Source organism: Neomonachus schauinslandi, chromosome 1 (genome assembly GCF_002201575.2).
Source record: "Neomonachus schauinslandi chromosome 1, ASM220157v2, whole genome shotgun sequence".
Classification (NCBI taxonomy): domain Eukaryota; kingdom Metazoa; phylum Chordata; class Mammalia; order Carnivora; family Phocidae; genus Neomonachus; species Neomonachus schauinslandi.
The window spans coordinates 170,645,430-170,658,861 of NC_058403.1; the positions used below are offsets into that span (position 1 = coordinate 170,645,430).

The 13,432-nt window shown below is 36.9% G+C and overlaps 1 protein-coding gene across 1 annotated transcript in view; it reads right to left on the reverse strand.

The window, feature by feature from the left end:
* The window catches only part of CNTN4 (contactin 4), a 703,244-nt gene that overhangs the window by 474,819 nt on the left and 214,993 nt on the right, over positions 1-13,432 (reverse strand). The window contains exon 2 of the mRNA XM_021694959.1: positions 5,611-5,752. Coding sequence (XP_021550634.1) covers positions 5,611-5,665 — 55 coding nt within the window. The 5' untranslated portion in view covers positions 5,666-5,752. The remainder of the gene's footprint in view (positions 1-5,610; positions 5,753-13,432) is intronic.

Genomic DNA, 13,432 nt, shown 5'->3' on the forward strand with positions numbered 1-13,432 from the left:
TATGAAAACTGACATTTATTCAAACCTTTTTTGAACTTAATTTTATACTTGTAACTTTTGCAAGAGCAGAGTCAGTACTAGGCTTAATATCTGTCTAGAACTGTTAATTATGTGAATGTTGCCCATTCTTCTGTTTATTCTGGAAAAAAAATATGAGAATGTTGAGAACTGAAATACTGTACTGACTGTACTGTAAGGACAAGCTCTGAAACTAACTTCAGTGTGCTTTCCATTCTTGGGGAGCTATAGGAGCATCATGAAGAAGGGAAGATGTTCTTGAGATGATCCTGAACTTTGCTGGAATATTCTGATTAAGTGGAAAGATTAGGCTCATTGAGTTCTATTAGCACTATCAATAACTACTGGAAGTTGCTAGTGTGTATTTGTGTTCTCCAACCCTGGAATAAGCTAAAACCATAGACAGCCTAGTTTAGTCTTAGTGATAAGAGATTTCCTGAGCATAAAAATCCCTTCTGAAGACCACTGAATATTCTCTCCAAGTACTCTGATTGCAGGTATTGGCCTTTGGCTTGTATTTTTTTTTACTGTCATAGATTCAAGCTATATCCCTGTGATTAACTGTTCAACCCAGGGCCCTTCCTTGCTCCACATTTTGTGCACACTCACCGATCCTAGAATATGTCTCTCTTGAATTATACAGGACCTTTACTCCACTGTCTACCCCCAGATGCAGCTGTAACAATGGCATGTATTTTGTGAACAAGTCAACAAAATGCTTGCATTTGGAAAGGATGCACTTTCTCAAAAAGAGATAATTGCTGAAGTTGGTAAACTGCACCACAGAGATGGGAATAAATTTAGCCTCCCTGAAAACCAAGATCAACTGAGAATACATCAAAACATACACTTTTTTCACTCATTCACAGAGGGTATTCAAATGTCTTCACGCCTCTTGCTGCATATGAACATATGGACCAGCCACTTTACTCTTTCTTTCAAATTCTGCCAATGTGAACAGAATCAGTAACACATGGTAAGGCATGGGATCTACGTAAAACTTCATATTAGTTGAACAAAATTTTAAGCTTAGCTCAACATTCTCAGAATATATATATATATATATATATATATATATATATATATATATATATATCTCAAGCCATGTGTATAGCTAAAGCCAAAAATTTCTGAGTTGAAAAAGGACTTTAGGAACAATCTGTTTAATAGCTTCATTGTACAGAGGTGTAAAGTGAATCCCAGAGGGGTAATTATGACTTGCCCAGTATCTGGCTAATCATGCAATTAGTAAACAGTAAAAACAATGAAAGAGTTGGTTAATAGTAAAATATTATCTGGTTGCAGGACCTAGATAACACTCAACATGTATCCATATAAAGGCACGTGTACATACATTCATATAAGTAACTGCATACATATACCTATATGGATATACATCATAGCACGTCAATCATCTCTGTCAAAACTATGTTTCCTGTCTGGCTTCTTCCTAATTACTGACATGACTAATACTGGGTGGCTGCTCTACTATTAATTGGTGTGTATATATTTTTGATTTGGATTCCCCCAAAAGCAGAGTGTGAGGGAAGGATTTGGAAACAGCTAGTTTATTTGGGAGATGATCCTAGGAAGCAGGGGTGAACTACTGTGGGCAACTGGGATTCAGTCTTTTCTGGGGATCTGTAAGGAACTGTGTAGAATGTGCCTAATAACTGTCCTCCTAAATGACAGGAGGCTGTGGTATTTACTACTTCTCCTCATACCTCACTGGTCAAGGAATGTAGCAGAGGAGAGTGACCTTCTCATAGCTCCCCTTGCTTGTAACTTTAGACAAAGACTGGAGGCAGAAAAACACACAGGGGGCACAACGCACCCAGCAGTAGCTGAAGTAAGAAAGGGGCAAAGTGGTGTTATACCAAGAACCTCTCTGATACAGAGTTTAAGGCACATAAACCAATTCTCATACTTTACCTATTTAAACCTAATATATGTATATATTTTCATTATACTTTATATATTATACTTCATTATACTTTATACATATACATTATATATACATATATGTATATATCTTCATATATACATATATTAGGTTTAAATATATATACCTATTTTATATGTTTAAATATAAATATATACCTATTTACATATATATGTTTAAATATATACTTATTTACCTATATATATGTATGTATGTGTGTGTGTAAAATAAAAATTTGTATGGATTAGCTTCAGAGGTGGCTAATTCCCTCCCTTAACACAAAGGTGACTATAGTCGGCCTTGGGTTCATAATCCACCTTAAAATTGAAGACTGTTCTCTCTCTTTCTCTCTCTCTCATATCTGGCCAGTATGCAGCATGCACTCATTTGAAATATATTTATTTAATTATTGTATGGCATTGTTCACTAGGCATTTTGAAGATGCTGGGGATATAGCAGTGATCTAAAAAATACCTGCCTGAATAAAGCTTCAATTTAATGGGTAAAGGCATTTAGTATAAAGACAAATAAAATATATAGTTATTCATATTTGATAAGAAACCTAGAGAAAAATAAAATAAGAGGGGTATAGAATGTTGGTGAAAGAAAATATTGCTATTTTCACTAATATTAATTTGTTTATTATTGTCAAGAAAAGCCAATTAAGTGGCATTTAAGCACTGATCCAAATAAGGTTAGAGGGTAAGTGACAGGGACATTTAGTGGAAGAAAATTCTTGGCAAAAGGAAGACTTAGTACAGAGACCCCCAACATTTAGTGTATTGGCGATGTGTATAATAACAAAGAAAAACTAAGCACTTGAAATAAACTTTGTAAACCAGCAGACCAGGAACTGCATCTCTAGCCTGAAGACCATTTTGGTCTGTTTTGTGCAGCCTTTTTATTTTCATTTTTAAAATTAATTTGAATCGGTTGGCAATGTTAAAAAAAAATTAGGAGGTTTATGCATAAAAGTGTTGAAGAACTGGAAGACCTAGCACAAAGGACTAGAGCTGGGCACTGGTTGCTAATTTAGTGGGACGTGTTTTCTCCAGTTTTCCACAATCACCAGCATCCTATATTGTATGGAGGAGTCACTATTCCTTGAAGAATGTTTCACTCATTTGTTAGCTTCCTTGTTCGTTCAGGTAGCAGAGTTTTGTGATCCCTGGTTTAAATTCACTAAGAGGCAGGATAATGAAACCAATTTTGTAGAGACTGGATTTTCAGACTACTCCTTTTTTTTTTTTTTTAATTATTGTCAGAGATTAAGTCCAGTATTTGGCAAAAGAAAAGAATATTTCCATTGTACCATAAATTACTAACCAATACCCTTAAATAATTAGCAGACTTTTCAAGATCTATATCTTGAAGGAGCAGTCTGCTTATACATTTGGATCTTCTATCTTATTTAGGAAAAGGCCCATTTGATATCCACTAATTATGGTAAACATAAGACACACAAATATTTTCCTTGCCAAAAACTTACCATGAAATCTACAACTAAGAAAGTATAGGAAAGGAAAAAAAATGAGAAGCTAAAGCAGTTAAAGAAATCTGTTCAAAATTCAGAGTGTTGAGTGCTATATAAATTAATGAAATCAAGACAAATAGCAAGAAAACAAAAACATTAATTAAAGCTCGACTTTACCTACACTGAAGGAGGCATATGGTAAGGGAATATTAATGCCATGTGAAACACTTCACAAAAAAGGCTCACCAAAGCAATCAATATACTGACTGATTCCCTACAAAAAGCTAACTGAATAAAAAAAGATACAGGTACTCATCTTCACTGAGAATTCCAAGTTTTTCAAAATACAACTGAGAAGATTAATGTCTTCCTTGATTTTCAACTCTTTAATTTCTTGACATTTAGCACACTGGGTTAAATAAATAAGCACATTGCTGTAGTCAAATACTGAGAAATCAATTCACTGCTTCAAGCTTTAAAGAATATGTTCATCCCAGAATATGAGAAGTTAGAACCAGACTGACTCAGTTGATGCCTTTTTAGGAGGGTCAAGGTACATGTAAAGACTGGAGAAAAGCAACTGAGGCACAAAGCCTAATGTACATTTCTGGGGGCAGGGTGGGTAATGACAAGATTTAGGCTCTGACCAGATGAAGGAGAAAAGTGATAAAGCTAAAACAGGTGTCTAGACGCCAAAATGTCCATAATCAGGGAATGGTGAGGATGTTCATGAAGGCAAGAGGTTCAGAATTTAAAGGTAGGGCATTATAAAGCTTATGAGTGGATGACAGTTTGCATTTAGAAAAACATAGTAAGAATGAAGACCAAAATTTCAAGAATAAATTTGTAAGCATGAACTGGACAAATCAACAATATAGCTAAAGGACTATATTATAATGATCAAAACTATGGATTCTGGAGTTAGTCTGCTTGAGTCTAAAACTTAACAGTTTCATCACTTACTGGTTTGGTGACTGTGGGTAAGTTTCTTAACTTCTTGATGCTTCAGTAATGACATTAATAATAATAATGTTGCAAATAAAAATAAATAGTTAATACCGACTTCTTAGTGGTCATGATATAAGTAAATGAGCTAAAGTACAAGAGCTTAACATAGTGCCTGGCATGGAATAAGTGACCTGTATATGTTAGGATTACCACTGCTACCTTTAATTGTATAACAATTAGAAATAATCTGTTCTATCAAGCTTTCAATTTATATAGCTATAGAACTCAGCAAATAGAGCTTTAAGGGAGCAGTAATTTTGTCTGTCCTGCTTAGGATCATATTCCCAGATACTAGCACAAACCTGGTTCTTTGCAAGGTACTCAGTAACATAATTTGAATGAAGTCATGAATCAAAGTAATGGTGACCTGAAAGTCATTTTTATTTTATTTTATAAAAATGCAAATATATTTCAGGTGTCCCTCTTGGACTCAATACTCTGAATAACAAAGCAGGTCAACTAGACTTACTTCAAAAAGGCCTGGAAAGATGCCCACAATCCCAACCTGAAAACCAACTCTCAGCACATGTTGGCTTAAGTTGCATCAACATTTGCATTATGTATGTCAACTGCTAGGCTCATATCTTCCAGAAAACTGAGAAAGTAATAAACAGCGTGTCTGAACTTTTCAAAGCCCTTGTCTACTAGTTGACCATTGGTATATGGTAAAAAAACTCTTGTCTTTTTAGTTACTGTCTTCTGCTAACTATAGGTGTATCAAAATGTAAAAGAAAGAGACTTACTATCAAAAGATGGAGCAATATTAACAAAGATATTGAAAGAGCTACCCAAATAAACTTCCATCTGCTGACATCAAAGTAGGTGATACTCAAGACTATATTATTGGTTTTATTGCCCAATATCTTTGTGCAATTGAGCAGTGGGATGAGCAAAAATAACAACTTTCAAACTAAATAATGGCTCAAAGAACTCTAAAAGGACTGGATAGGCAGGTGAAACATCAATGTCTAGCTTTGGATACAGTACCATGAAAAGAGCCACTAAAAGACCATCAGGAAAGTATATTTAACAGTGTCAGCAAATGCTAGTCGTAGTAATGTGCACTCTTTCGATTTTATCATTGCCATCTAAAGTGAAGGCCCACTTTTGAATTAGTGTGAAATATAGTGGCATTTTTAAATCAAAAAGTTTTTAAATGACACTCTACCTGCAAGGCACAACATGAATGACTGCAGTACCAGCAGTTCCCATGGCAACCTCATCTTCAGTTTCCGAGGTCAAAGGAGTTTCAAGTCCAAGAACAAGTGAATAGAACCGCTGCTTCTTTTAAGTTTTGTTCAACCTTTAATCTGTGGGAAAGAAGAGACATTACAATGAGATTTGCAGATACTTCTCCTTGTGGCCTCTGCAAATTTGTTTTTACCTGAATACAAATAAAACTTACTTGTGGAAAAGTGCTATTAAAGAAGAGAAAAGTATGTTAAATTATGAATATGAAGCAAAGAAGCTGCCTTTCCTTTCCTTCCAAATAATACTTGGGCAGGGAATGGAACTGGTGTGTCCCTGTGGCTACTGAGTGAAAGAAAGAACAGCTCTGATTAGATATAAACCAAAGGCAGGGGAATGGATTTTTTTTTTTAATAAGGTCCTACCCAATCCCTTAGTCTCCAGTCCCTGTTCTTATTTATTTTCCAATTAATAATACACTAAAAACATCAACATGGAAAAAATCCCAAGTTTTAGAATGGAGTTACATGTGATAAAATTATAACTACTCTATCAATTTAAACATTTTTTCCTTACTCTGTGTTTCATCTCTAGAATCCAATAAAATGTGCAGCTCCAGTGCCTACTGGGAGAAATCTTACTATCTATGAGTAGCTGACTACTAGGTTCTTTTGGACAAATACAGAACATGACTAAAAACAGTAATTTTTCGGGCGCCTGGGTGGCTCAGTCGTTAAGTGTCTGCCTTCGGCTCAGGTCATGATCCCAGGGTCCTGGGATCGAGCCCCGCATCAGGCTCCCTGCTCCGCGGGAAGCCTGCTTCTCCCTCTCCCACTCCCCCTGCTTGTGTTCCCTCTCTCGCTGTGCCTCTCTGTCAAATAAATAAATAAAATTAAAAAAAACAAACAAACAGTAATTCTTCCATTATCCAGAAATCTTTAAAATAGGAGAACTTTGTAGTAAAGAAAGGGTCTGTATTCCAAAGGCTACAAAGCAAGTGAATGAGTGAAGTAGGCGGACAAACGGGTCACTCTGGAGAACACAATCAATGTCCTGTCTGAAGCGGGTGGGTGCTCCTTAGCTCAAGCTGATGGCTAACATAGGGGGCACAGACCCAGGGTTGCAAGACAACCTACAACTTTTCAAAGAAAGTTTTTAAATATTATTGTATTTTTGAAAACGTACCAAGTTTTAAATATTGGAAATCAGTTCAAAATATTTTCTTAAACAATGTATGAACCAAACAATGTCAAATTAACGTCAGGTGCCAAAGGTCTGCACCATGACGTTAGTAAAACAGAACTAGGACTGCACTTGCTCTCATCTACCCACCCCTTCTCCCTCCATACTGCCAGCAAGCCATGTATTCATGCATAGATGGGGCACCTTTTGCTTTCCAGACACTAGGTGAGGCACTGGACCTGCCAAAACGCAGACAACCAGGTCTAGCCTAAAGGATCTCCTACTCCTATAGGGGCAGTTACCCACACTTCATAAAACTGCAATACAATATGCCATTGTGAAAGAAGGAAGAGACTTTCTGGCCTGGGAGATGTCATAAAGGAGAAGAGTTCCCATTGCATTTGAAAGATGAGCAGGATGCCACCTATTTATCACTTAGTCAAAGGAGAAAGCTAGGAAACTGGGAGACTTAAAGCTAGGAAACTGGGAGACTCAAATTCTCTTTACAATTCTGGCTATAACTAGTTGCATGGTACTGGGTATTTACCCGATCCTCCCTCCTTCTTAAGATTGTTTCAAGGATACCTTCTTGTTAAGTAAATGAAACCTCTTTTAAAACTATACAGTGCCATACAAATGCTAGATATTATTACTATACATCCAATATTTTTATCCTGATAATAACCTGGGGTTTCTCATCTCACTCCTACTTATAAGGAAAACACTGTGACGGAACACAGGCTCACATGAAAACATGGAATAACACAAGCTCATTAATCAAGGGCTCTTAGCATTAATTTATACTGTGTGGTCACTGAGAAGCCTTTACGCCTACCAGGAAGCTAATAAAGGTGAAGAACCATCATTAGAGAACTCATCTTTCTTTTGTGCTATTAAATAGCTCAGTTTCTGATAAAGCTAGACTAATATGTTGTGAAGACAAAAGGGACTCTTAACTTCTGATCTGCTGATGTGGCTGAAAGTAGGCAGCATTTCTAATTGGATATGTTCAGATACTTTTCTGACATGCATGGTGATTAGGCCATTTTAGATAAACAGGATGTGCTGATCAATGAAAACTATTAATGTCTTAAGCAAATGATCAGGGTATTAATAATTAATTCTGTGAGGGAAATGTCATCTCAGACCTGGGGATTGATCTACAATGTTAAGCAATTTCTTGAAGCAATTAAAATTAGCTTAGGAAATGTATCCAATTTCATGATAAAGATTTAATTCATGATATGATGCTATTTACAGTGTGTGTTAAGAGCTGTAGATTTTTAAGGATGAAGGAATTCAAGAAACTTACTGGCATTTATTTACATTCAGGTAAGGTAAGGTTCACCTTTACTAATCAGAAATAATGGGGTCGTTGATAGTAATTTGTCTAGTGGGCAGTTGTAGTCAGAGAACCAGGTTTTCTGTATGGAGCTGAAGATTCATGAATCTCATGTGGGATCATGGTGCAAGATACAAAGTTTCACAATTTCAGTTTTTCTACTAAAGCCAGAAAGAAAGCTGCAGGATGAGCCAAGAGTTATGGTGGTAATAGATCTCCCCTGCAGCTCAGAGCTCTCCCTGGTTTATCCTAAGGTGGCTATAGTAAAAGATAGTGTACTCAGCACTAACTTTGAGACCTTGTCCAAGAATTAGACTCGTAAATCCTAGAGAGGAGGCCACACAAAGAAAGAGGACTTGGTTGCTTTCTCTGGCTGAGCCAGAAGAAGATTAACTGAGAACTCTCAGAATATTTTTACACAATGCTAAACAGAGCAAAACTCCTCTAGCCTCTAATCCTTCGAACAATTTTGATATTCTGATATTAATAGTAATACTAAAGGCCTCCCTATAAAGTACTTAAGAAAAAGCAGGATTCATGGGACGCCTGGGTGGCTCAGTCAGTTAAGCTTCTGCCTTCAGCTCAGGTCATGATCCAGGGTCCTGGGATCAAGTCCTGCATCGGGCTCCTTGCTCAGCAGGGAGTCTGCTTCTCCCTCTGCCTGCCACTCCCCCTGCTTGTGCTCTCTCTCTCTCTCTGACAAATAAATAAATAAATAAAATCTTTAAAAAAAAAAAAAAAGAAAAGAAAGGAAAAAGCAGGATTCAGTTCTCCCTTAAGAGTCCTGATTTCCAAGAACCTACATGCAGGATCTGATCATATCATTATTTGATTTAGAACTCTGCTAAATTAAAATGCTGCTGGTATCCAAGTAGCTCTAATTCAGCTTAACAAATAAGTAGATTTGCTTATTGTGCAACAGGAACAAACAGTACATGGTGCTGGGTGTGCAGAGGTAATAGGGTTAAGGGCCCTGTCCTCAAGGAGCTCACTGTTGGCTTGACAAGCAAGGGGACTAAAGCAGTCATTATAATTCAGTTCAAGGAGTGTAAAAAAGTCTATTGAGTACAAGGTGTTGAGGATGTAAAAGAACATCATCTAACTGAATTGGGGATGGGGCAGTGGGGCAGGGGCTTCAAGAAAGCTCTCCAATGGCCCTAAACAGTTGATCTGAGTTTAAAGGATAAATAAGAGGGAGGAAGGAAATTCTAAGCCAAGGGGATAAGGAAAACACAGACATGAAGCTGAGAACTTAAGAGTGTTCAAGTTACAGCAACACAAGATAACGAAAGCAGCAAAGTCTGAAGAGTCAGACTTGTGCTCTAATCCTGGACCTCCAATTCCTTAGCTACATGGCTCATTTGTAAAATAATGGCAATAATACCTGTCTTCCAGGCTTAGTGAAAGAATTAGTGAGAAATTATGGAACGCACTGAGGACAGGTCTTTGATACTTAGTTGCCATCCTTGTTAAAAATAGCACAGCACAGCCTAAGTCAAGGGGCCTGATATCCAAACTGCCTTGAATGTATATTAAAAAATTTGGACTTGAATCTGAAGGCTAAGATGACAAGGAGAAGGGCTCTGAACAGGGAAAGGACCTAAAAAAAAACTGACTTACGTATATGGGGATCTACTTTAAATGCAATCCCAGAAGTACAGGATATCTGTTTTCCTTTCTTGCTTTTCTCCTCTGGTCAACAACTTAACTACACTTCTAATTACGAAGTATACTTCCAACATATAGCAAAATTTTCAAGGCCTCAAGGCAGCTTGGAAAAACACTGGATTTGGAATCAAGCATAGTGAGTTCTTTCTTCCTGGTTTTGCCAAAGTTATCAGACTTGGGAAAACCATTTAGTCTCTGTAAACATATTTGCCTATAGATTGGGGATCATGGCATGAGCCCTATCTTCCTCACAAATGTGCTGTAAAGGTCAATTGACATTTTTTTGAAAGTGAATATCAGTCATTATTACTGTTTAGATGGAGATTAAAATCTTCTTCCCAAATGGAATTTAAACCTTATGAAGGTAAGTAATCATTGATTTATTCACTGATATTTAAGAGGCTTGGCACAGTGCATGACACAGACTAGGCAGTCAATAGTTGGTTTGTAAATGAAAGAACAAAAGTAACTAACATCTTTTGTGGACATACCATGTGCTTTTACATTCCTTTCTTATTTAGCCTTCATAAGGACCCTGAAGGTCAGGCATCACTACCCTCTATAAAATTATAGCCTTGGCAATTAGATTGTGAGAGGCTGTGGAAGTTGTTCAAGGTCAAATGTCTAGAAATCAATAGAGCCAGTACTCAAAATCTATGTCTTCATACTTCAAGTCCTGTGCTCTTTTCTACCACAGTGACAGAAATGTAAATAAACCTATGTGTCTTTTAAAGCATGACATAAAGTTCTGATGGTGATTATTTTCTAACTCTGCTTTTCACGTTGTCCTTCTGCAGAAATGAAGCCAGATGCCAGCAAGTAATAGTGCAGAATCTGCATCATATTTATAATGCAAAGTTTCTGAGCTGAGATCTAGTCAGAAAGCTACCTATCACTAGTGTTAATTCACAAATCTTGTGACAGTACAAATGTGAATAAGTTCCTTTCCCTCCAAGTGTAAGAGCAACATGAACATTTGTTTTCTTACTAATTATTATTTAGAGTGCAGCCATTCTTTTTTCTTGTTGTTGTTAAGATTTTATTTATTTATTTGACACAGAGAGACACAGTGAGAGAGGGAACAGAAGCACGGGGAGTGAGAGAAGGAGAAGCAGGCTTCCCACTGAGCAGAGAGTCCGATGTGGGGCTTGATCCCAGGACCCTGGGATCATGACCCGAGCCCAAGGCAGACGCTTAACGACTGAGCCACCCAGGTGCCCTTGGAGTGCAGCCATTCTTAAGGCAGGAATTTTAAAAAGGATCATCCACATTTCCCAGTTGTATAGTTGAGCATTTTTTAACTCTACAATTAGCTAATGAGGTGTGCAGTCAATCACAATGGTGGGGAAGCAGTGAACAAAACTGAAAGCAAGAGAGAAATGTGGCTTCCTTAGAAAGCAATCTGCCAATCATTTCAAGGGAAAATGGCATAAAGTCAAATCTTAAATTTCAATCAGTCAACAGATATTTACTGAGTGCCCATTATACAAATGGTAATATGAAGAATGAAAGAGTCAAGGTCAAGGTCTCTGGCCACAGGGGCACAGCAACTCAGCAGGTAGAAAAGATCACAGACTATACAAGTTAGTTTATATGTCAAATGAGTAGTATATATAATGTATACTTCCTATGGTTATGGTAGCTGGCCTACAGGTTCTTTCTGAAGAGTGAAAATTCTTACCATATCAGTCAATCAAATTAGCTTACTAGATTTTCTCCTGTACTTTTTACTCTATGTACTAGAAGAGACACATTTCTATTTCTATTTCCCTGATGTCTTCCCTGTTTCTGTGGAGACTGCAAAAAGTCTTCTTTAGGAATGGTGAGAAAATGTGTTTTGCTTGGTTTCTCTCATTGGATTGCTTGTCCCAAGCATTTCAAAGAACAAGGAGAACAGTGTAAAGAATAAAAGAGGGGCACCTGGGTGGCTCAGTTGGTTAAAAGTCTGCCTTCAGCTCAGGTCATGATCCCAGGGTCCTGGGATGGAGCCCCGCATAGAGCCCCCAACCCCAATCGCATTGGACTCCCTGCTGAGCAGGGAGCCTGCTTCTCTCTCTTCCACTCCTGCTGCTTGTGCTCTCTCTCTGTCAAATAAATAAATAAAATCTTTTAAAAAAAAGAAGAAAAGTTATAAAGAATGTGGATAATACATTTGGAAAATACCACCTATTTACCAAGAGGTAGATATGCATAAGATGGAATCTCTTATTTAAACTGTACTTGCCTACCCAAGAGCTGATTTGGACTCTATTTCCATCATAAGACCTCATTAGAGAAGACATTGAAGAATTACAGAGGGTGGGTTAAAGTGGACAATTTTCCCCATTTTTAAAGGCTTTTCTGGACAAAACAGTGTCTACCACTTGTGGCAATTCTAACCAGAAATACAATAATTATATTCGGCAGATATCCTGAGGGATTAAAAACCAAGCAAGCCAATATCTCATCATTTCAGTCACTAAAGGATATATTTATATATATTTATATTTATACATTCTGAGAGCCAAGAAAGTTCTATACACTAATTTTCAAAAATTTTTAATTAGCTTCTTAGAATATATATGCACTATCACTTTCCCAGTATACGTTCTCCTTATAAAACCTTAATCTGCTTTGGTGTTGGACCTTTGCACTTTGCTACTGGGGAGACATTTTTCAAAAAACTGAAGTAATCCCAATAATTACATTGTGGTATTTCAAAAGATTCCTGAATTGAGATTCAGCATAACTGGGTTACTGGCTCAGTGTTGTTATTTAATTGCTGGCCAAGTTTCTCCACCAGTAAAAGAGGACAGTGAAGTAGACTGCTTCTAAGGATGCATGAAGGCGTGACTTGCATCATCATATCAGAGAACAGTTGTGTATTTGGAAGATAATTAGTCAAATGAATGGTAGTCACCATGGCTTTGTCATCACCAAAGCTATTTGAGACATCTATTTCTCAGATTACACCATGTTCTCATCCAGCAAAGTTGTATGAGATGTACTGCTTTTAAATTCTATGTACGCTGCTCAAAAATATTAAGATACTAAGGAATAAACCTATCTAAATAGGTAAAAGACCTGCACTCTGAAAACTACAAAATGTTGATGGAAGAAATTGAAGACAACACAAAGAAATGGAAAGATATTCCATGCTCAAGGATTTAAAGAACAAATATTGTTAAAATGTCTATACCATCCAGAGCAGTCTACACGTTTAATGCAATCCTTATCAAAATACTAACAGAGCTAGAACAAACAATTCTAAAATTTGTATGGAACCACAAAAGACCAAAATAGCCAATGCAATCTTGAGAAAGAAAAGCTGGAGGCATCATAATTCTGGACTTAAAGTTATATTACAAAGCTGTAATAATCAATACAGTATGGTGCTGGCACAAAAACAGACACATAGATCAAGAGAACAGAATAGAAAACCCAGAAATAAACCCACCACTATATGGTCAATTAATCTTCAACAACCAGGAAAGAATAACCAATGGGATAAGGACAGTCTCTTCAACAAATGGTGCTGGGAAAACTGGACATGCAAAATAATGAAACTGGACACTCTCTTATGCCATACAAAAAAATAAATTCAAAATGGATTAAAGACCTAAATGTGAGA